The sequence below is a fragment of the Toxotes jaculatrix genome, chromosome 19 (genome assembly GCF_017976425.1).
Source record: "Toxotes jaculatrix isolate fToxJac2 chromosome 19, fToxJac2.pri, whole genome shotgun sequence".
NCBI classification, from domain to species: domain Eukaryota; kingdom Metazoa; phylum Chordata; class Actinopteri; family Toxotidae; genus Toxotes; species Toxotes jaculatrix.
Genome location: NC_054412.1, coordinates 10,842,556 through 10,865,791, shown reverse-complemented (window position 1 = coordinate 10,865,791; position 23,236 = coordinate 10,842,556). Strand labels below are relative to the sequence as shown.

General features: G+C 40.5%; 2 protein-coding genes across 3 annotated transcripts in view; one reads left to right on the top strand and one right to left on the bottom strand.

The window, feature by feature from the left end:
- Nucleotides 1-15,955, bottom strand: part of nbas (NBAS subunit of NRZ tethering complex) — a 141,240-nt gene extending 125,285 nt beyond the window's left edge. For both annotated transcript variants that reach the window (XM_041064337.1, XM_041064338.1), the window contains exons 1-13: nt 15,856-15,955; nt 15,302-15,353; nt 14,744-14,780; nt 12,780-12,857; nt 12,049-12,096; nt 10,836-10,879; nt 7,110-7,243; nt 5,511-5,644; nt 3,259-3,357; nt 1,346-1,484; nt 1,202-1,267; nt 944-1,072; nt 476-539 (exon numbers count right to left, since the gene is read on the bottom strand). In XM_041064337.1, the coding sequence (XP_040920271.1) occupies nt 476-539; nt 944-1,072; nt 1,202-1,267; nt 1,346-1,484; nt 3,259-3,357; nt 5,511-5,644; nt 7,110-7,243; nt 10,836-10,879; nt 12,049-12,096; nt 12,780-12,857; nt 14,744-14,780; nt 15,302-15,353; nt 15,856-15,948 (1,117 nt within the window). In that variant the 5' untranslated portion in view covers nt 15,949-15,955. The remainder of the gene's footprint in view (nt 1-475; nt 540-943; nt 1,073-1,201; nt 1,268-1,345; nt 1,485-3,258; nt 3,358-5,510; nt 5,645-7,109; nt 7,244-10,835; nt 10,880-12,048; nt 12,097-12,779; nt 12,858-14,743; nt 14,781-15,301; nt 15,354-15,855) is intronic.
- Nucleotides 15,956-16,108: 153 nt separating this feature from the next.
- ddx1 (DEAD (Asp-Glu-Ala-Asp) box helicase 1) lies at nt 16,109-22,936 on the top strand. The gene is made up of 26 exons (XM_041065052.1): nt 16,109-16,281; nt 16,403-16,454; nt 16,591-16,654; nt 16,746-16,775; nt 16,909-17,005; nt 17,215-17,262; nt 17,400-17,483; nt 17,617-17,700; nt 17,783-17,859; nt 17,966-18,038; nt 18,157-18,233; nt 18,320-18,434; nt 18,713-18,851; nt 19,117-19,177; nt 19,326-19,424; nt 19,594-19,683; nt 19,858-20,046; nt 20,257-20,308; nt 20,494-20,640; nt 20,744-20,835; nt 21,013-21,085; nt 21,252-21,324; nt 21,438-21,480; nt 21,567-21,662; nt 22,008-22,128; nt 22,281-22,936. The coding sequence occupies exons 1-26, from the start codon at nt 16,266-16,268 to the stop codon at nt 22,409-22,411; spliced, it is 2,223 nt and encodes a 740-aa protein (XP_040920986.1). The 5' UTR covers nt 16,109-16,265; the 3' UTR covers nt 22,412-22,936.
- The last annotated feature ends 300 nt before the right edge of the window (nt 22,937-23,236 follow it).

Genomic DNA, 23,236 nt, shown 5'->3' with positions numbered 1-23,236 from the left:
CAGATGTGACTGTGCACCAGAAGAGGTCCCCAGATTTTCAGACCGTACACTTTCACCCCTATTAACTTTATTGAAATTATTGTATCCTCTAAGACATTTTTACACCTGTGGACATATTTATCACGTGTCGTGCAGGAGACAAAGACTTAAACACAGATTATTTTATTGCTTACACAAGCTGTCACAGCTGTCATCACTACTGGCCCAAAACCGTCAAAAAAATAAAATAAAACACTGTACAGCTGCATAAACAGGCACACACTCATACACATATAGGAAATTACACAAGTATACAAAATACGCACACACTCAAAAGCAAAAGAAAAATGTTTGCTAGCCTTGGCATATGGTTGTATGTATAATTAACTGTATAATTCAGTGAATAAGACATGTCAAAGATCATTAAATTGTATCCAGTGTGCACTGCTGTGTCAGCAACAAGGTCGGCTCTCTTTAACCCTTCGAGCCAAAGTACCTTTTATTTTCTTCCTTCTCTCCAGCGACGTCTTCCACTCTGGGTTGATCTCCTCAAATCCTGGCTGAAGGGAGGACCGAAGGACGGAGGAACCGAAGAAGAAGGGAGGGGGAATTAATCTGCTAACCGTGTTTACACTTACAGCACGCACACACAGAAGCTCTGTCAGCTCAGACCGGTGATGAAGCAGAACATACACACATGCCGCATAAATCGGCAAAACATTCTGCAAATATAAGTTCCCCCTAAGCCACGTTACTTAATGTCTAATGGGAATCCACACACATATACACACAATCACTCTCCTTCCACACACACTCACACTTGGGCCAGAGAGAGATTACATTAATACAGTCAGTCAAGCATCAAATGTACGAAATATAATCAGGACACAGGTTTATTCTGCATAAGCAAAATCAGGCATGCATACACACAGCACACATACATATAAGCAGCTCCGAGGTGTACCTGTTGGTCTTGGCTCCATGTGGCCCTCTGCTTGAGCGAGGGGATGTCCCACAGAGACAGACGACCAGAGAAGTGGATGACAGCCAGGATGGTGCCATCGGGGCTCAGGCTCATGCGAAATACACCGTCCTGGACAACATAAATGCACACAAACACACAATCTTTGGATTAAGAACATGCTCCCTGGTCCCTTGCAATTAAACATCTCATTGGCAATGAGGTAAAACTTAAAAACAAAAAAGAGAGCCACTGTGCTACCTTTTCATCTCCTTGTCTTGAAAAGAATCTGAAGCTGGGGATCCTGAAGAAACCTTTCTTCTGATTCTAACAGATGACAATATGTGTTAGATATTGCTTCAATACTTGAACACATGAACGTGTGTAAGAGTGTGGTGCGCTCACTGGATTGACATCGTCCTCATAGCTGGTGACCTGCTTGTAGTGCGGCGAGCCGGAGAGAGCCCTCCAGGCTGTGATGCCACAGCAAGAGGCCTTGGATGCACTGTCATCACCCGACTCACAGCCGCCCACCAGCAGCAATCTGGAAAACGCACGCATATAGTAATGACCTCCATGATTGTGGCCCAAAAGATCAATCAGCACTACATAACAAAGACAGTGAATGAAGGTGGTCATTGTGAGCTCGGGTTTCAGTCAGAGTATCAGTGAGTATTCAGGCAAGTGAGGTGCCATTTAGCAAAGTACTGGATTAAAAAGTTATTTCTCAGAGGTGAATGTCTGGTTGGAATCAATTGCCAGGCACAGTTAAGACACAAACAAAACCACAATGACCACAGCGATCTGTAGGTCTGTCTTTGAAGTGAAACAGAGCAGATGTGACAGCGGTCAGGAACTCAGGGGGGAGGTGTGGATGAAGCAGAGCTGTCCAGCTCAACACTGCCCCCTGGTGCAGAGAAACTAGATATTTAGTAAAATCCAAAAGCTGAGGGTGAGTTTGTAAACTGATAGAAAGTGTTTTTCTTATGTTAACATAGTAGCTCAAGTCTGATACAGGCTACCTTTTCTTATAATGTGATCTAAGGTGTCATTAAAACAGATGCTGGACCACTTCTAGCAACCATGATGCACATCTGCCTATTTTGCACATGCATGCACTGTATAAATTCTGTCTGTAATTCTGAAAATGAAAAGATTACAATGTCTAATTGCACATCTGGAAACATTTCTGAGCATTTGTAATCCCATCTGCGCACCACACAATATAAAACATGTTATATCTTCATTTACATACCATTTGTATTTTCATCTGTAGGTTCAGCTGTTGAAAATATTTTTCCTCTATCCAGTTTCTTGTCTTTTTCTTATTTCTAGCCTGTTCTCTCTGTTGCTGACCCAGTTTTCACACAGGGATCATTAGAGTTTGTCTCATCTATCAGTTGGCAAACATTTGACAGTAGCTGCCAAAATCTATTAAGCTGCCAAACCAAGCTTCACAGGCCAAACTAAGTCTGTTTTGTGTAGACTGGGGGAGCGTGCTGAAAACAGTAAGGTCACGGGGTGTGAGCCAGACATAATTAACCAAAATCTTTGACTGCCAAGTGCTGACGAAGACCAAGGACATTCTGGACTCCTATAGTCAATTCCTGCAGGTACTGCATTAGAGTGATTGCTTCATATAGTCCTGAGAAAGCCCCTTGGCCCCGTTCCATAATGTAACATCTTATGCCTGTGCAGGAATGTGTGTATAAAAACCTTTCTCAGAACCTATCTAGTGATGTTTTTATAGTATATACTGTATATTTCATAACCATAACCTGTCCGCAAACCAACATTTTTCCTGGTAAAATAAAGTTTCAGTTAAAATGAACTGTAATGCAGTAAACCCAAAGCTAGCTTAGCACAGTAATCAATATAATACATATTTACGAGCGTATTGACGACATGTTGGGAGTGTACTCATATTGCCCCTAGATGTCAGATGATGAAAGCCGCTGAAATCACTCACCAACTTACAAATTCAGATATTTCAGCCGTACATGGCATCAAGAAGCATAATTTGCGATGGGTTTCAGGATAGCAAATTGATTCAAAGGATGTATAAGGATGTCTGTAGTCTGAATTTAAATGTATGAAAAACACCATTCTAATAGAAGTAGGCTGTAGACTGCAGAGACCACAAAAGAAAATAAAATGTCAAGTCAACGCTACAAGCAGTAATTACACTGTCATTGATAGATTAAAAGCTAAATGTTGGCAAAAAATGTTCCATTTTCCAAAATATTCATTATTTCGACTGTATTCCACAAGCACTCCAGGCTGATGGGCTGCTGGATTGTTGGCAACAATTTACTTACCGGTGGCCAGGATGATAAATAGCTGAGGTGATGCCGTGGGAGTAGTGGGCAGAGAAACTAAAGTTGTGGTTCTCCTGAAAGTTCTGATTGGTTCCCACACTGAGAGAGGGAAAGGAAAGACACAGGACAAGTCACCTATAATTGAACTCTGGCACATACACAATCGAAACATGAACACTGGTACTGAAAATGTTAATGGTGCGACAAAGCTGTTTTGGGGAAGATGACAGAGCAATTTCAATTCCAGCTGCAATTAAAGTGAGACATGGCAAAATATATAATCTAATTTCAGTGCGCCATCTAAATTAGATTAGTACTAGAGGAGATGTCTTGTAATTTGTTGTGTAATTTATGGGATATTTCACTGGGGAAATGTTTCCTTTCAATATAAACTGTATAGAGAGAAGGGGAAATGGAGGTAAAGAAAAGGGGGAAATAACAGAGAGATCTGCAAGGTTCCCACTGTTCAGCTTCCTCCAGACGTTTAGGTGTTTATGATACAGCGCAGCAGTTGTGTGTGTGCGTGAACAAACACACACACATGCATGCAGAAGTGCTGGCACAGACCAAGAGACTGAGAGAGATGACATACTGTCAAGGCTCAGCTATAATTCTGAAATTCTAATTCAAAGTGTTTGAGCGACGATATTGGAATGCAGTCATATGAAAAGGAAGACGGAGTATAAGCTCCATACTGAAAATGAACCTTTAAAAACAAGCCAGCACTTTCAGTAAATCTGGTGCAAATGTCTCCCACATCTTAATTACCTCCTCACACACACACGCACACACACACCCACCCACACTCTTATGGCTTCAAAGGCAGTTAACACCATTTATCTGCCTGTAACTGAAAAATAAATCTGCATTTCCCCTCTCTTCTCAGGAAAAAATTACTGCACGCAGAACTGAAGGGAAGTCGTGGAGTGCAGGATGTCATCTGATCGGGATTCAACACACATGCACAATCTCATCCTGTGTCTTTGAGTGTCAGCGCACCCAGGCTTGGTGTGACTATAGCAATCAAACAGAATGAAATGGGAAATCTCTGAAATAATGTCAAATATATATATAAAATGCTAAATTAAAAAGGGAAGGCGTGGGCACCCATGAGGAAAGCACACGCACAACGTCAGATGTTATTAATGAAATATTCAAACTGTGTGTTTGAATGAGAATTGGCAAGCAAGGGAATTGGTATTCAAAGAGAGGTGTCACGCCCCAGAATGTTTACATACAGACAAAAACGCAGCATCAAATTCTAAAATAGCGTGCACTGTCCTATAAAGGTTAGAATATACAAGACACACGTTTAAATGAGATAATGTAACAGCTCAGAGTTGGTGCTAGGTGTCCAAGTGAGCTGCCTGTCTGAAAAATCTCAAAAAATGAGACAGCAACAAACAACCATATAGCAAGAAAAAGTCAATGAACCCTTTGGAATTACCAGAATTTATCTAAGTTACAACTCTGAACCGACGCAGTCTGTTCTTATCCATGTTGAAGACATCATTCAAGCATTCACACTGCCTCTGGGCCTGGACAGCTCGCCATCATCAAGGGTAAAATGAATTCCCAAGTTTATCAAAGTATCTTTCAGGATAATGTCAGGGTGGCTGTCTGCCAGCTGAAGCTTAGTAGAAGCTGGGGGATGCAGCGGGACAATGACCCTAAACATCGAAGGGAATCTACAGCAGAATGACTTCAAACAAAGAAAATCTGCCTTTTGGAGTGGGCCAGTCAGAGCCCAGACGTTAATCCAAGAGCAATGCTGTGGAATGACTTCAAGAGAGCTGACCCCCACAGGCTGAATCAGTTCTGTCAGGAAAAACAGTCCAAAATTCCTCCTGAACGTTGAGCTGGTCTGATCCGCAGCTACAGGAAGAACTAACTTTGAGATTACTGCTGCTGAAGGAGGTTCGACCGGTTATTAAATCCTTGGGTCCACTTACTTTTTCCACCAGCATTGTGAATGTTCAATGGGTGCGTTCAAAGACATTAAGTATTATGTGTTTGTGTGTTATTCATTTAGCAATGTGTTTGTCTATACTTACAACTTAGATGAAGATCAGATCCCATTTTATGACCAATTAATGCAAAACACCAGGTAATTCCCAACAGTTCAGATACTTTTTCTTTGCCAAAGCATTTACTGTGTTTTAATCTGACATAATGCTTGATATGAGAACCTTTGTTGTGACTAATAAGAAGGTGCTTTGAGAACACTGTTATTTCTCTCTATAGTCTCTCACCTGACTAGATAGCTCTTGAGCCCGCCACCATACGTGATAACTAGCAGCTCGGCTGACCACTGCGCGCTGGCTGTATACTCCAGGAACATCAGGCCTGCCACTGCACAACTGAAATCCCCAGGAAAACTCACCGCCTGGATCAAGAGAGAGCGAGATGAGAAGGAAAAGTCAGCAGCAGCGTGAAAGTGACTGATGTAAGTGGTAAAGGAAATCATAAGAGAAAAATACCTGAGAGAGAAACGTGCATAATTATCTATCAGTTTGTGCCCCCACCAAGTTTTTACAAGGGCAAACAACAAAGATACATCATACCAGCAGTGTTTGATAAAGAACATAAAATAGACAGAAAAAGAAAGAAAATGATGGGACAGGAAACAAAGTAGGAGACAGAGAAAATGAAAGAAAGACAGAAAGTGAGCGAGATGGGAGGGGGAGGGAAGATAGGCAAATTTTAATTTCTTTCATCCATGCACACTTTCTGTCAAATTGACTTTTTAATCATCTCCAGAAATAGCACCGGTGTGTGCACTTAACAGCGACAAACAAGAGAAACAGTACAGCAGACTGGGGGTGGGGGGCTGCTGCTGTTGTAAGTGTGTCGGCACACACACTGTAGACGCATAACAAAGCAGTGTTGCACTAAAGGAATGAGGATCACAGACTTCGAAAGATGAGTGCAGCTGGGGAGAAGGACGAGTGTCTGCGCTCATAGTCTCTGACAGGACGGATAAAGCAGTGGAAGGAATGATGGATAGAAATGGAGGGACAATAATATGTGGCACACAGAGGGCATTAAAGCGAGGGGAGGGGCAGCAGACGGACTTGAAATGACAGCACGAGGAGAGAGAGTCACTGAGAGATGCAAGGATGAGAGGCATGCGAGGAAAGAGAAGGAAAGAAGGATCTAGGGAAGACCTGAGGAGCAGAAGGCATGTGAAAAATTAAAGAGGGGAGGTGATGAAGATGGAGAAAGGGGGAATGGGACACCATGAGCAAAGAGGGGAGAAGAAAAAGCGGCAGACAATGAATTAGAAAGCAGGCGTGACAGACGAAGGGAGCAGAGAGGGTGTCTGACGAGGAGACGTTCTCTTCAAAGGTGACAGGCGGCTCAAAGGGCCCAGTAAATCTGTGCTGCACTGAAACAGCAGAGCGTGGCCCAACTTATCTCTGGAGGCAAGATTATGGATGTCTGAATCCTCATCACTGTGTCACTGAAAAGTTACAAGTAAAGTCAGATCTGCTGTAGCACAGCATCAAGTCTTTTACTCCCTGCCCTATGACTTCATTCACACAAAGAAAACAATAACATGAGCCTATACAGCACTTTCCAATGACAAATCAAGGCAGGATTACAATGAAATGAAATTAGATGCAACATACTGTAATTGAACAGATCCTCTGTGAAAATGAAGGAAAATAAGAAGATAACATTGAAAGGAAGCCAAACGAATGCTGGGTGTCCATATGCTACATCTAATTACAATCATAATTAGTATCAATGGACAAGAAAAAAAGGGGGAAAAAAATCAAACACAAAGACAGCTTGCAGGGAATAGAGGTTGTTTGATGACGTCAAAGAGGAGGGATTGGCATGGTTACCGGCGGGATGACAAACAGTTCGCTGCCCATGAGGTCGAAAAGGCGCACGGTGCCAGTGCTGTCGGCGTAGGCCAGCAGGGTGCAGTCGTGGCTCCATGCAACCCTTCGCCACTGGGGGTTTGGGTCCTTTGGCACTGTAAGAGACAAAAAAAAACAAAAAAAAAAAAAAACAGAAGACTTAAGAGCTCACACAAATAAAAGACAGAAAAGAGAAGGAGAACGAATGCCAAGAGATTTAGGGAGCTGAGGATTTCCTATTAAACCAGATGAGAAAACTCTCTATGAATAATCCCTGGTGTTCTGTGGTGCGCCCAAGATGAATACAGATGGGAGAAGAAGGATAAAGTTAATGCCATACATCAGCGCAGTGTGTCTAAGGACCTATCCAATTCATGTATGAAGGATAGCTGGAGTAATACATCTCAATAATTGTCTGTCAAAGACGCGCACGCACACTTTCACATGCATGCTCACGGATAGGAGGGGGGGATCATAAATCCAGCTTTTATTGAAGCATAGGCTACTGTTTTACCAATCTGCTGGCTCAGCAGTGCTGTGAGTGTAACCATATCGCTGTGAGAAAGCATATCTCTGCCTGCTGGCACTCTCTCAAGGCTTCGCTGTCATACTTCCCTCTGATAGAAGAGCTGGGGCAGTTTGGCAGGTCCCGTGATCCAGAGTCTGTTTTGAATACCTGATTATCTCATGGCACATTAGACAGTATGGGGGGTAATAGGGTGTAGTCTCTATATATAAGCTGAGTAGAATATTTAGAATAGGTACAAGTAGATAGAACCTTTAGAACAGGCTGTTCTTTGTTTTTTGTATTTGGAGAACAGTGTGAAGCATAATATGCCACCACGGGTGCTGTATCTGCTAAGCAATAAAGTTATGAAAAGGAAGTTATGTTTTTGTTGATATCACATAACAGTGCTATTGGCGTTTATTGTATTGAATTTCTTGGCCAAGGAACGCTGCCGCAACCCCTGGTGGGCAATACTGCAAACGAATGGAGGCATCGGATATTGTATGACTAGAATTTTAAATGAAGAACAAAGGGAAGAAGTGGGAGGCGAGACAGACAAAGAGAGGGAGAATGAGATGGCGAGAAACAATGAATCCAGCGCCCACTGAGAGAAATAATAGCTCCCCAAATTTTAAGGCCTAAGTGTCAGAGAGCACCTCAGGAAGTAGGCAATTTAACACACCTCTGAGACTCTCAGCTGAGGAGGAGCAGACAAGAACATGGAGCCATTATGAGAGCCATAGGTACCAAGCGTCTCCTCTGTTCTCGTTCTTTTGCTCCAATCTTTTCTCTATTTCACTCTCACACTGCCTCCCTTGCTATCTCGCCTCCCATTATGAATTGTATACAGTATGTTGTTCTGCGGCTGAGAGGGCTCCATTTCCACATAGATGGCTTTTTTGGGGAGCTGGAAAATTGGATGCTACTGTCCTGTTTTTGTTTTTTTTTTTTCTCCTAGCAATGGTGGGGGCTGAAGTTGGGGAAAATTACACCCAACGACCAAATAGAAGACTTCTATCTAAAGCCTCATAGATGCATTTATCAGAGCTCAACACTTATGAATTATGTACAGAGGTGGGAGACAACTCCCACCGCAACAGGAGCAGACAGGGAGCGAGGCGGGAGAAAGACAAAGAGACAGAGAGTGATACACAGGTGTGGACGCAGGGAAACACACTCGCACGCGGGGATGTATACACACGAGAGCACGCACAAGCGAAAACGCAGACAAGCACACATGCACGCGCCTCCATTAAAAGCAAATGCCATTAAAGGCAGGATCACAGCAAAATCCATTAGGACAAATCTCCGTGAAATGAACTGAAGTAAAAGTAACATGAAAAAAGAGAGATGAAATGGAATGAAAAAGAGGAGGAAGGCTGAGGTTTACACGGGCCCAGGGGCTACTGTTATCCACACTATGAGCCATTAGAACAACGGCCCATAATGACGGCCAGCCAGAGCAGAACAAATATAGTGAGAAGGAGAGACAGGAAAAGGTTGGGAAAGAGGATGAAAATGAGAAAAAAAAAGGAAATTAAAGAAGGAAAGAAAAGGAGATGGAGGAAGGCAAGAAGAGGAGATAGAAAATATTGACAAAAGTTTCGTTCTGGGCCTTTCACTGAGCGTTTGCTTTGTTTTCGTGATGTTTTTGGGGCAATGTATACATGCACAAAATGAGTAAAAAAAACAGATTTTTGTTGTTGTTTAAAGATTTTCAGTGCATGTAGACGTTTTGTGATAATAGCCACTTACAAATGATTCTGATGGCTTTTGTTTTTGATTGTGGAATTGATCCTGATGAAAGTAGCTACAATCTAGCTGTTGCTTTCAGGCTATTTATATAGTGTCTTCCTTTTGGATCTTGGAGGAGACTGCTGGGTATTTGCATGCATTGCCCTCTACAACTGTGTCTATTTAGATGCTACTTCTAGCTGGTGCCAGAAGTTGTGGGCAGTGCAACAATCTGTAAAAGCAATATTGCCATATCTTCTTACAAAGTTGTTATGGTTAGCTAACATTAATACATCTGACAAGCACAGAGCAGCATTAGCTTTAACATTAGTTTTTGGACACCTGGTATGTCCAATATTCATTCAGCTTTTAACTCTTTTTTTTGGTCTACACCAACTCCTGAGAAAAATATCTGGCACTTTAGCTGCTAAATGCTCCACTTTGTTCATCAGCTGGTTGCTAACTTCACAAAACTGAGGGGAACTTCAGAGTCGGGTGATCATTTGCTGTGGGTTCACCACTATGAATGTCCTGCTTTGCATTACACATAGTGATTTCTTCCATTACGAACATAAACATTTTTGATTACTAATAAGTAATTTTTTAAGTAAAAAAAAAAAAAAAAAAAAAACTATATCAATAAGAAATATCTAAATGTATTTAACTTTATTCTGTATCAAGTTGAAAAAGTTTGAACTTTGAAAAGTTTGGGTTTCACCATGTTTAGACAGAGCAATTAAAACCAAAACAACAGGCCATTTCAATAGCCAATCAAACAATCAAAGCAAATTATTTTATCAGCCAGTTTGAAACCGTGTTTAATGAGCAGCAGTGTAGGGGATGGGGGTGATTATCTTTGTTGCTGTTCAGTCTCTCTCTCACACATTCCAATTATCCACCAATGTCCATATATATTTCCGTATGAAACAAACTCAAAGTAGATGTGTACAAACACAAGCATGCACACACATTTATTCATACAGTAAATTAAAATCACAGGTTCACAATCAAATGTGGACTGGATCCTTTGTCCCTCCTTGTCTATGGTATCTGAGACCAAAGACAAAACTGATAAAAAACTGTATATGTATGTATTATCTATTGTATTTTGTTTTCTTCTATTTAAGCATGAGCGATAATTTAGTATTTTTTTTTCTATTAACCTTCGGTGCCATAGCACAGTGACAATATAAACAATTTATTTTCAGAATTCTTTTCTGATTTCATGCATGACAGCAGAGCAGAACACAAGGACACACACACCACAGCTCTGAAAAAGACAGACATACCAGATAAAAGGCTACAAGCACATTCACTCACATTGCAGGAAGTGTACTACACAACAGTAACCATCACATTTTTAAAGCAAATGGGGTGTTTAGTGAGGTGAGCTGTACAAGGATTTAGCTGTCATTAACTGTGAACCACAGTATGTGACTGATGCGAACAAGTGGAGAGGGTCTTACCCTGGCACTTCCCAATGACTGAACCAAAGTCATCTCTCACAGACCTGAGGAGCAAACATACGCACAGAAAAAAAAAACAGTGAAAAAGCGATGGCATTACATTGTACGACAGGGATACACACACCCGAGGGTGCAACCGCACACACACGTCGTCTCATATCACCTGATATAAAGTGGGTTATAACAGCCGCTGATAGCCTGCCAACTCAAGTAGCTCAATGGATCAAGCAGACAGGGCCTTCAGAGTAGGCAGTGTTTAGACAGACTCTTAACAGAGCTCAGTGGATAAGGCCTTGAGCTGACTTAACACCCACTCACACCAACTAATGCCGTGAAGCAAGGCTATAAAACACTCTGTGATTAAACAACAGTGGTGTGAACAAAGGACATGAGAGAAAAGCCACAATATCAAGCTTAATGATATTGACCTAAGTGGACAGACTTGATTGCTCTCAGTTACAACACGTCAGCCAAAACACAATTCTGAGTTAAATGACTAGAAACACACTCAGCTTTTTATGTGTATGAAAATGATTTCCAATTACATGGAGGGCTAAAAGGAAAAGAGTCTTTCAGGCCAAGGCTTCACGTAGTCGAATTTGTCTCCTTAGCCTCAGGAGAGTGAGACATACAGCGGCTTCAGAAAGTGATTTCTGTTTTGCATTTTTAATAGTTTTGCAAAAATTTCAAAAAACATGTTTTCACTTTGCCACAATGGCTTATTTAGTGCAGAGTACTTTTTGAAGCCACTGTGTTTGTATACCAGGTTCATTGCTATTGATTTTCATTTTAATTTTGCTCCATTTAAAGCATTGCATTGTGTCAATAGAGCACACTGCTGACTGAGTAAATTTTCTCTTTGTAAGGGGGGAATTGGATTTGTGTCTAAAAATAATTACGAGTCAAAATAAGCACAAACATACTAATTTATGCTTTGGTCTCTTTCTCTGTCACTCACACACACAAATGAAAACATTTTGGGAACACTGGTATTTTCAAATTGTCAGCGTTAATTTTATTTTGCCTGAAGTACCGAAAGTATGCTAAAATGCTAAATATTTTTACAATGACTAACTGCGTTGAAAAAAAAAAGCTGAGACTGAGGCGCTTTTTAAGAGAGATGAGATAAATCACCCCATTAATTAAAAGGCTCTCTATCACTCGCGCACACAGATTGAGTGCCTAAAACAGCAGGATGGAGTTCAATAATTACCTAATCTCCACACACTGGTCCTGAACCACTGCCAAGAGTTTGCCATTACTGTGGAGAAAACAAGCAAATGGTCAGAAATGAACAAGAGAAACCAACAAATGAGAGAGAACAGAAAGAGAGCAGAGGGTAAGAGGAGTGAATGTGGAAAAATAAGCAAACAAATGTCATTATGAACAATATAAATCAAAGAGGGAGCTAAAATAAAGACCATCCAAGGTGATTAAGGAAGAAAACACATAGTTACCAGTGGTATTGTAGAAAAGAAAGTTCTTTTGTGGGTGTAAATATGTGTGGCATGGCAGTTTGGATGGAAAAGATAAGGACTGCTAAGGCTGGATGGCTTAAAGAGAGGAGGAACAATAATAATTTGGAGCATTAAACAGAGCAAAGATAGTTTCAGAGGGAATGAAATGAGAGAGATATAACGGCAGACAAAAACGAAATGGAAGGATCAAGCACATCAAACTAATGGACATCCCCGGCGTCAATTGACCACGCTTAACACTGTATTACACGGCTGAATCGATAGCCAATTAAAAACTGCCTTTCTACTTGGTTTGTCTGTTGTAATGAGTACAATTAAATGATTGGTTGAGGGGACAGGCAAGGGCAGGGAAAGAAAACCAGGAGAGGGGAAGGCTTAGTGCATGTCAGCAACAAAGTAACCCTCACTCAGGTATTGATCACAAAGAGCGTGTGTGTGTCTGTGTGTGTGTTTTTTTTTTTTGCACCTTGCGAGCACCAGCTGCCAGTTGATCTGCTTGTTTGCCAGACGAACGAGACCAAGAGGTAGAGACGAGCTGGAGGGGCTGAGATTCACAGGATCAAACCAACAAAGCAATCAGAAAATTAAATCATTAAGAAGGTTGATAACTGCCAAACAGGGGCCGTATTCACAGTGTCCTTGTCTTATTACTAGCATTTCCCTTAAAAGATGCCTAAAGCCCCTGGCAAGGAGTTTCCCCTTAAGACACGTTGCTATTGATGACATTATGTTTGTGAATGAATTTGCTCACTATGTCTACTGTGATAGGTTGACAGGTAACCAGTCAGTGAAAAAACATTCAAACAGTTAGCAGTGTGATGATCTTCACACTGTTGGTAATCTCACAGCAGATGTGGGGTTTTTTTTACACTTTGTTGTCTCTCCACTGTAATTTAATTTTAACTCAGAGTTTTTCTTCTTAGTTCCTTGGAGACACATGTTAAATTTTCACATGCGGTGTTTTTCCCTTTCATTACAGTTTCAGTGTAATTTCACTTTTTCATTTTTGACAAACATACTGTACTGTATTATTCTGGCTACTCTGAAACAAATTGCCAGAATAATACAATACAGTATTATTTCTCAATAATTCTCTGCCCCCCTTCAACAGATGAGAATGTCACAGCATGTGTGGGGCAGCCTGCCTGCTCTCTTCAGTTGTATCAAATAAAACTCCTGATCCTTTTTCATCCAGGAGAGCTGAGAAACAAGCACGGCTGGAGGAGTTCTTAAATATTTAACAAGGTTATTGATGGTACTAGCCAACTACCTGCTGAGAGGATCAGCAGGCCTTGATGCTAGACAGCATTACACAGTCCACTACAGGCCACATCCAGCCATCTGCTAACATGTTACATCAGATACTATGCAGTGAGAACAGAGCAAACAAGGTCAGTATTTTCAGAAACACACTGAAAAAACTCTGAAGAAATAAATATCTTGAATAGAGGATTTTTTTTCAGTGAGACTTTTAAATGGTGTTATGCTATATATTAAAGACACCAATGTCTCAGCTAAACTTTGATTATTCAGTGTCTTTGTATGATGTAATACTGATGAAACATTATATTATGACTACACATATTCAGGACAAAAATATCACAATTTTAATAATCATGGCTATTGTTTAGGGCATCATGTCCTGACTGTTTTACTAACTAACTGATCACCAGATGAGATATGATAGTATCTGCGTAGCTCACCACTTCTGCTAAACAATTTCCTGGACATAACCCTGTATTTTCATGGTTTCTACATTACAACTTTTGACAAGAACGTATATAAGAATTACAACAGGGTTACAAGACAAAGCTGGCTGTTGTAATTTGCATATAAAAAAGCGGTACACAAATATTTTTATTTCAGGTTGAATCAAAACGCATAGTGTAAGTTTCATCAAACAATCAGAGTAAGCAGACATGGCTCTAACAGCAATGAAAATGGTTACATGCATACATTTAGAAGGTAAGGTAGTTGTAGTAGTGGAAGGGAACTTTTCTTTCTTGTTCAGTGTTGGTGTTGTTATCATCAGAAAACAATTAAATGTGATACAAAACAACATTCGACCAAAATACACTGATTTTTAATCATCAAACCAAATACTTTTCAGTTCTAAAGATTCTATTGCTGTTTTGATCATTTTTGTGTTGCAAGTTTTGCTAGTCATCAGATTTTATTATACAAATACTTCTCCTTTTATAAGGTGGCTAATTAAAAAAAAACATTTTAATCATATATTTAAAAGTCATAGTTATGCTTTTATGTTAATTGTGTGATTTAGTCTGTTTAGAAAAAAAATCACTATCTAACACAGCTTCTTTTGGCATGTCAGTCCAGTACATTGGATAAATAATGGCATGTCACATGTAAATTTAGTGAGACTGCCCTGCCTGTCAGCCTTTGGATACAGCATTATAATGATTAACTTACCTGTACCACAAATAGTGCAGAATTAAGCGGAATGGCCCTGTAAGGAATTTGTCACAGTTAGTATGCAGAACTATGGTAAATGTATGATAATGTCTTATTTTCTTGTCACATTCTAAATTAAGATCAGAGTATCTTGATCTTGGACATGCAGGGCCTGAAAATCAGTCTCTTTGCCAAGACCAAGGCAAAAGTGGTCTAACCCTACAGCACTCCCCAAGACCAAGAACTATTTATCAAAGGTTCTGGCACCTTGTACTGCAGGATTTAGAAGAAGAAAAAAAAAACTGTTTTCTTGAATATACAGACACTCTGGTATCATAACTTTCATGCTGACACACCATCTCGACCAAGACAACTAGCATATATGATTTATCATCTATTACAGGTTTTCATATCTTGCAGACTGAGCTGTCTGTGAGCGGGTGCCTTTACTATCTTACTTCATTTCAGATTGGGGCAGATACGTAGATGTCTATCCTCAAATAGGTCCTGCATAATAACTTTAATAGTCCTTTAAGTAACAGTCCCTTTGGTCTGCATAGAAAAGACAGAACTTACCTGTCACAGCTTTTGCAATAATAGAGGTGTTGTGCTCCTTGTTGCCTCGTAACTGCGAATGTTAGAATGTGACAGGTGAGACTATCATTCATCTCTTCCTTCAAACAAATATAGTTGTGGTCGATTCATTATTTAGCGCGTACTGACAAGGAATTTCAGATGAACCTAGCATGGGTTGATTTCATGCCGTGGCAAAGGTAACTTGATTGTCGCGTGTACGTCTGTCTGACAGGGCACACGCTGTCTGGCTAACTAACAGGAGCAAAATGTGAATGTTGCCACGTAAAAACAACCTCATTGCAAGTGAAACAAGTGCATGTCGACGGACAGTGATACAAAATGAAATCTACGCTCCGCTGCAATGTGACTTGAGAATATAACTATTTAGCTGTCAATGAAACTAACAGTTACTGTGTTTGTGCTACGTGGCTTTGCGCTGCTGACCCGATACAACTCATGACAGTGGACACTCAGAGGCAATTTTTACACATAAATAATCAACACAAGACTTACACAGCGGGCTGAGAATGGAAAAAAGTGGAAGCCTGACTTACCTGAGTGTCCGTCTCTGGTGGCCATTCAGTAATAACAAGTAAGTCGTATAAAATGTTTTCATCTTCGCCTTCAATTACGCTCTGTTCGGCCATATTTACTCGAAGCAGCTTACGCTCATCTACGGCGCTTGGGACGGGACAGACTTTATCGGGAAACAGCGTCTGACTATTGTAGGTTAAAGTTCAGCAAAACCGGTTTGACGTCTTCATTTTGCAATATGATGATAACAAATGAATATGTACAACACACATGAATCCGCAAGACAAGTGTGTTTTGAAGTATTTTATGAACTAGTTCGCCATGCGGAACCAATATTATTAGCGCTGCGACGACACGCTGCTGCTGAACGGGTCGCACCGAGCCGTAAATTGTGAACACGTTATATCCGGTTGTACTCGTAGCAGCAATAATGGCAGCGTTTTCTGGTAAGAAATTTTATCCTGACTTTGTCATGTTAGTGTCTTATTTGTACTTGACTTCAATGTCAAACAGTCTTTAAAAGCTATATACGGCATTTAATCACTGAGTATGATTTTTGTTCAACAGAAATGGGAGTTATGCCTGAAATCGCGCAGGCTGTGGAAGAGATGGACTGGCTGTAAGTGACTCAGGCTGAGCAACCTGCTTAGCGTGCACATCATTATTGCTAAATCATGCATTTACTGTGATATAAGACCATAATATGCCGTAAGCCTAACAACTGACACCGACATGGTTTAATCACTGGATTTCAGACTACCTACTGACATCCAGGCAGAGTCTATTCCCCTTATTCTTGGTGGAGGAGATGTACTTATGGTAAGTCTAAGTCTCTGTCACAGACACAGAATGTGCACACGACTGCGAGTGTTACATCTTATTTTCTGTTTGTGTTTTGTTTTTTTTTTAGGCAGCAGAAACTGGTAGTGGTAAAACAGGAGTAAGTACTTTCCATCCACACAGTTTTAAATACAGCTTTACCTCTGCAGTTTGCTTTTAATTTTACTTAAACAACTTAAACATGAAATCAAGTAGCATAAAAAAAGCAAAAGTATAATACTTGTCATCCTCAGGCCTTCAGCATCCCAGTGATCCAGATTGTGTATGAGACCCTGAACGATCAGCAGGAGGGCAAAAAGGGCAAAGCCACCATCAAGACTGGAGGAGCTAGTGAGATTTCTTCACTATTAGTCGTTTGCAGTCTGCGTGATTTATGAAGCAGCTAAAATAACATTGTACAGAACTCTCTGGTCTAATAGACCTAGCCAGGCCAGTGTCATAATTTATAATCCATTACAATGGACAGTATGATTTCAGTGTTCTGTGCTCTGCAGATGTTTGACCTGTTGTGTTTCTTTCTTTTCTTTTTTTTATCTCAGTTTTCAACAACTGGCAGATGAATCCTTACGACCGAAGTACAGCCTTTGGTAAGAGCAGAACAAAATAAGCATGTAGTGTCATTATCCAGCACTGGACAGTCTAACTACAACTGTATGTATTCCAGTTTTGTTCTTTGTGCCCTCTCCTCGTCATCACATCACTGTTTGTTTTTTTACTTGTACAGCAATTGGTCCTGATGGGCTGTGCTGCCAGAGCAGGGAGTTTAAAGAGTGGCATGGCTGTCGCTCTACAAAAGGTGTCACCAAAGGTGTGTAATCCAGTTAGGATAAGATGCGTATCACAGGGAACCAACTATTTACTTGATAGACTAACAAAAATGAGAGGATTGTTTATTTCTCTGAAAAAGTGACCTGTCCTTGTACACGTGTTTCTGTGCCCAGGGAAGTATTATTATGAGGTGGCCTGCCATGATCAGGGCCTGTGTCGGGTAGGCTGGTCCACCAGTCAGGCAGCACTGGACTTGGGTACGCTCTTCTAGTTCTCACAGCATATAACAGCTAAAACAATCAATCTCAATAGAAAATTAATTCAGTTCTTTCTTTACAGGAACTGATAAGTATGGTTTTGGTTTTGGAGGGACTGGAAAGAAATCCAACAATAAGCAGTTTGACAGCTATGGAGAGGTAACAGCTGATGAATGGCCCATGGCATTAAATATGAAAACAATTGTGAGGCTAATTTGGGTAATAAGAAAACATGTTCTCTCTTTGTTGTCTTTTTTCTTTGCAGGAGTTTACTATGCATGACACTATTGGATGCTACCTGGATCTAGACAAAGGCCAAATTTCCTTCTCCAAAAATGGTGCTGTGTCAGTAGTTCTAATTTTTTTATATCATGATTATGTAAGACATCTGGGGTTGATAGTAAATAGAAAAGTGCTTATGTTTCTGGCCCCTTTCTCTCGGGTTTCCTCTTCCAGGTAACGACCTCGGTGTGGCTTTTGAAATCCCTCAAAATCTGAGGAATCAGCCTTTCTTTGCCTCTTGTGTGCTCAAGGTAACACTAGAGAACAATTCAGAATAACATTAGGAAAGAAACATGTGCCAGGTGAACGTCATACAAATTGCTTCTTTGTCTGCCAGAATGCAGAGCTGAAGTTCAACTTTGGAGGAGAAAACTTTAAACACACCCCAAAGAGTGGGTTTATTGCCCTGGATAAGGCGCCAGAGGGTCACACAGTGAAATCTTCTCAGACAGGTGTGTGGATGCAACCTTATTTCAGGTGCAGCAAACCAATATACTGAAAAGAGACAGAAAAATGTACAAGTAATGCTTAAATAAGAATCATACAGTTAAAAGTAGCACTGATAATTTAATGTTTACTACAAATTCAAATGAGAAAACATAAAACCTTTGAAAATGTTTTTTAAAAAAAGTAAGTAGCTACAAAATCTTTTATTGACAAAAAGCATCACCTAAAACATGTCACTGATTGACTCCTTTGTCGAGTAATGGTCCTTTTCTTTTATGTGCAGGCAGCGCTAAAGTCAGTCAGGTGAAAGCATCATCCAACGCACCCAAAGCCCTGATCATTGAGCCATCTAAGGAATTAGCTGAGCAAACTCTCAACAATGTCAAGCAATTTAAGAAATATGTGGATAATCCCAAAGTCAGGTAGGTTATACTGAGTTGGCAGTGACACAGGTTGGCACACATATTATCAAAACATGACTTTTTTTTTTTTTTGATTAATTAGAAATTCAAGAAAACCAGTGATCCATATCTATCCCTATCATTTGTGTTATACTTAGTCATTGTGTGCTACATTTGCCTGCATTTCCCAATATATTTGTAATTCCAGTTTGATACCAGCAGATGGAGTCTGTGCTCAAGTAAAAATGTGGGCTTCAGTGTATAATTTATCAATCTGCTACCTCAGGGAACTGCTGGTGATTGGTGGTGTGGCTGCCAAGGAGCAGCTGGCTGCTTTGGAACAGGGGGTATGTGACATGTTCCGTCTCCACACATTCAGTCACTGTTCCCCATAGAGTTCAAACAGTTTTTACTGACACACATCATCTTTGCTCTGTTGCTCACCATTAATCTTTTCTGCCCTCTGTGTGTTGACGTTGGTTTGTGGTTCACCAGGTCGACATTGTGGTGGGAACACCCGGCAGACTGGACGACCTCATATCCACTGGGAAACTCAGCCTGTCCCAAGTCCGCTTTCTGGTCCTGGATGAGTGTGTATGTTCGATACTTTACTGGACTTTAAAAACTCCTAGGTCCCTCTACATCAGATGCATGTATTATCCACAGCTTAGAATAAACTATTACTGTTTTTAAAGGATTAATTTATATGGCTTAGCTGTCCTTGATGTAACTAACCATTTGTTTGGATTCTGCGTGTCCTCAGGATGGCCTCCTGTCTGCAGGCTACACAGATTTTATCAACAGAATCCATAACCAAATCCCACAGGTCACCTCTGATGGCAAACGACTGCAGGTAACACAAAAAAACATTTTAGTGATGAAAATATGTTATCATGATGACAGAAATCATAAGATTATGTTTCATATTCTAACCCCAAGCTGTACTTGTACCAAGTGCTATTAGCTATTTGTGAGGACACACTGTGTTTACACATCTGATTTGTCTTTGATTCACCTTTTTCTCCAGGTGATTGTGTGCTCAGCCACCCTGCATTCCTTTGACGTGAAGAAGTTGTCCGAGCGTATCATGCACTTCCCCACGTGGGTGGACCTGAAGGGGGAGGACTCTGTTCCGGAGACTGTCCACCATGTGGTGGTGCCTGTCAATCCTAAGAGTGATCGTCTCTGGGAACGTCTGGGCAAGAACCACATCCGGGTGAGTCCCATATGCTGGGCCAAGGACACACAAAAAGATGAAAGGAGTATTCATATCAGAAATGCTGAAGCATTGTTTTCAGAAATTTAAATCTTTCAAACTTTGTTGAAAGAGTTTTCAAAGCTTGTAGGTTGTTCTTATGTCTTTCTCTTGGTTTAGATCAATGTCATGACACAGTTTTTCTTCCGTTATCTGTTTTTCTGTTGATAGACTGATGAAGTTCATGCCAAAGATAACACCAGACCAGGAGCCAACTCTGCAGGTAATAGCAGATAAGCAGCAGATTTTTGACAATTTTAATTTCGTCATTTTTATTAGATGTACCTCAAGAGGAAGCTTAATTGTGATACAAATAAAAACATAGATGTTAAATTAGCACTTTCCCTCTTTCTGTAGTCATGAATGAGGCCTCAATAACCAAAAAAAATGTGTGTTTGCGCATTTTAGAAATGTGGTCAGAAGCCATCAAGGTGCTGAAGGGCGAGTACACAGTGAGGGCCATCAAAGAGCACAAGATGGACCAGGCCATAATCTTCTGTCGCACCAAGATCGACTGTGACAACATGGAACAGTACTTCATCCAACAAGGAGGAGGTAGGAGGCATTAGTGCTGTTTAGAAAGTGGGAATATCACTTTGTATAAATTCCTTTTTTTTTTCTTTTTTTTTTAAATCCTCTCTCGGCCTCTTTTCGTCAGGTCCAGACAGTAAAAGCCACCAGTTTTCTTGTGTTTGCCTCCATGGTGATCGCAAGCCCAATGAGCGGAAAAATAACTTGGAGCGTTTCAAGGTATAAGAACAAAACGTTGATGCTCTTTGACAAAGTACAACCAGTTATCGTGTATTTTAAGATCTCCTTGTTTTGTTTTGTTTTGTTTTGTTTTGTTTTGTTTTTTGTTTTGTTTTTTGTTTTGTTTTGTTTTGTTTTGTTTTGTTTTGTTTTGTTTTGTTTTGTTTTTTCTTCCAGAGAAAAGAGGTGAGGCTCCTGATCTGCACAGATGTGGCTGCCAGAGGAATTGACATCCATGGAGTTCCTTACGGTAAGAGAAATGTTTTACACTTTCGATATTAAACCTACATTCCCACATACCTCTTCAAATGCCAATTATATTACAGCAGAATACTGTGCTGTGTTTTATATATATATATATATGTAAGTCCACTCTCTGCCGCCACATCTCACAAAATTCATAATTTTTTCTCCAGTCATTAACGTCACGCTGCCAGATGAGAAGCAGAACTACGTCCATCGTATCGGCAGAGTTGGAAGAGCCGAGAGGTAAATTCGTTGGTGAATGATTTGAAATTATTATTTTATCATGACACTATGAATGATAATACTGATTTAAAAATTACAATTGAAATCATATCATTTCCCTTCCCAACTCACAGAATGGGACTGGCCATTTCATTAGTCGCTATGGAAAAAGAGAAGGTAAGGTGGATAATCCACTGATTTCTTGATTTTAAAGAAGCAAAGTTATTGAAAGTGGTTTTAAATACATGTTTCAATCTGTGCAGGTGTGGTACCACGTTTGCCCGAATCGAGGCAGAGGTTGCTACAACACCCGACTGAAGGAGGACGGAGGTTGCACCATCTGGTACAACGAAAAAGAGGTGAACAAAGACACAAACTTAATCACGTCGAGGCAGAAAGTAAAATTCTCTCTGAAATATGACACCACTTCTGACTGAGCAGAGGGTTTTTAAAGTCATTTTGATAAGGAACAGGAGCATTTGTCATCCTGGAAGAAACAGCACTCTTGGGTTCGGAGAAACTGTAAATCCCTCGTAGGCAGTGAAGTTTGGTTTCATTTTGACAGCACTGAAAGCTCAAGCACACACACACACACACACACAAACACACAGATTTAGCCCCTTTCACAATATGACACCATTCCCCACTCATCATCCTCACTCTCAGTCTCGTTTGTGTTGTTTTTCCTTTTCCTCTGATCACAGCTCCTGTCAGAAATAGAGGAGCATCTGAAGTGCACCATCACCCAGTGCGAGCCAGACATTAAAGTACCTTTGGATGAGTTTGATGGAAAGGTCACCTATGGTCAGCGCAGGGCATTGGGAGGTATGTGACAAAAGCAAGGAGGGAAAACAGCGGGGACCACTGATCCATGTGTAATCGTTGCATTGATTGGTCCAGAGGCACAGCTATAGACATACATTATATTCACTGCTTTTATATCGGGCTTGAAAACTTAACCTGTTGTCTTTGCCTAGGTGGTAACTACAAGGGCCATGTGGATGTGCTAGCTCCAACAGTCCAGGAACTGGCTAGCCTTGAGAGAGAAGCCCAAACATCCTTCCTCCACTTGGGATACATGCCAAACCAGCTTTTCAGAGCCTTCTAAACACAACCCAACTGGCCCAGCACTGTAGGCTGCTCATACAGAATAAAGAAAATGGAACATTATCACATGGTTTAGCTACAGGATAGTGAATTTTTGTGCAAGCAAACAGCAGTGTGCAGTTATATTGCAAGTGTTGCTTCCAATCAGACATAAATACAAGAACACAACTCATAAATAACTTACATTAAATTTATATATACAAGTTTCAAGATGCCAGCATCACACTGGGTACGCCAAACTTTGCTGCAGTCAGCATCCAGAGAATAACCAGACTCCTGATTTCTGTTAGATTTAATAGCATTCAGCATGTGAGCCTGTCAACACTGCTGCCCTCGTTGTTTGAGAGACTCCGTCTCAAAGGCCTTCACTGCACTTCAGACCTAATTTGTTAGATTTTGTGTTTAGTTTTCTGATTGATACAGCTGAATGAAGTATTTAAGTTTCTCTGTGGAGTATCTGGCTAAAAAGTCAATGCATTGAAATGGCTTGATGTTTTCTTTTCTGAAATAAACTCTAGTAGCCTGATCTGTTTGGATTCATTTTCTCGTTTTTCTAATTATTATTTATTCCTCAGAATTCCTCAGGAAATAAAAATCTATATGAATATTTGAATTTGAACATTTGAATACCCTTTAAAAAAAAATGTATTCAGAATACCTCCAGAAATTTCAGCTTGCTTAGCAGAAATTTCAACTGCCAGCATGGAGAAGTTTTCAAGAAAGATCCTATATCATTCTCTGTAGGGTCAAACCAGTTATGAAAACTGAAAGGACTAATGTAATCCTATTATTTCGTTGTACACATGGACAGTTGTATGTCTGTAAA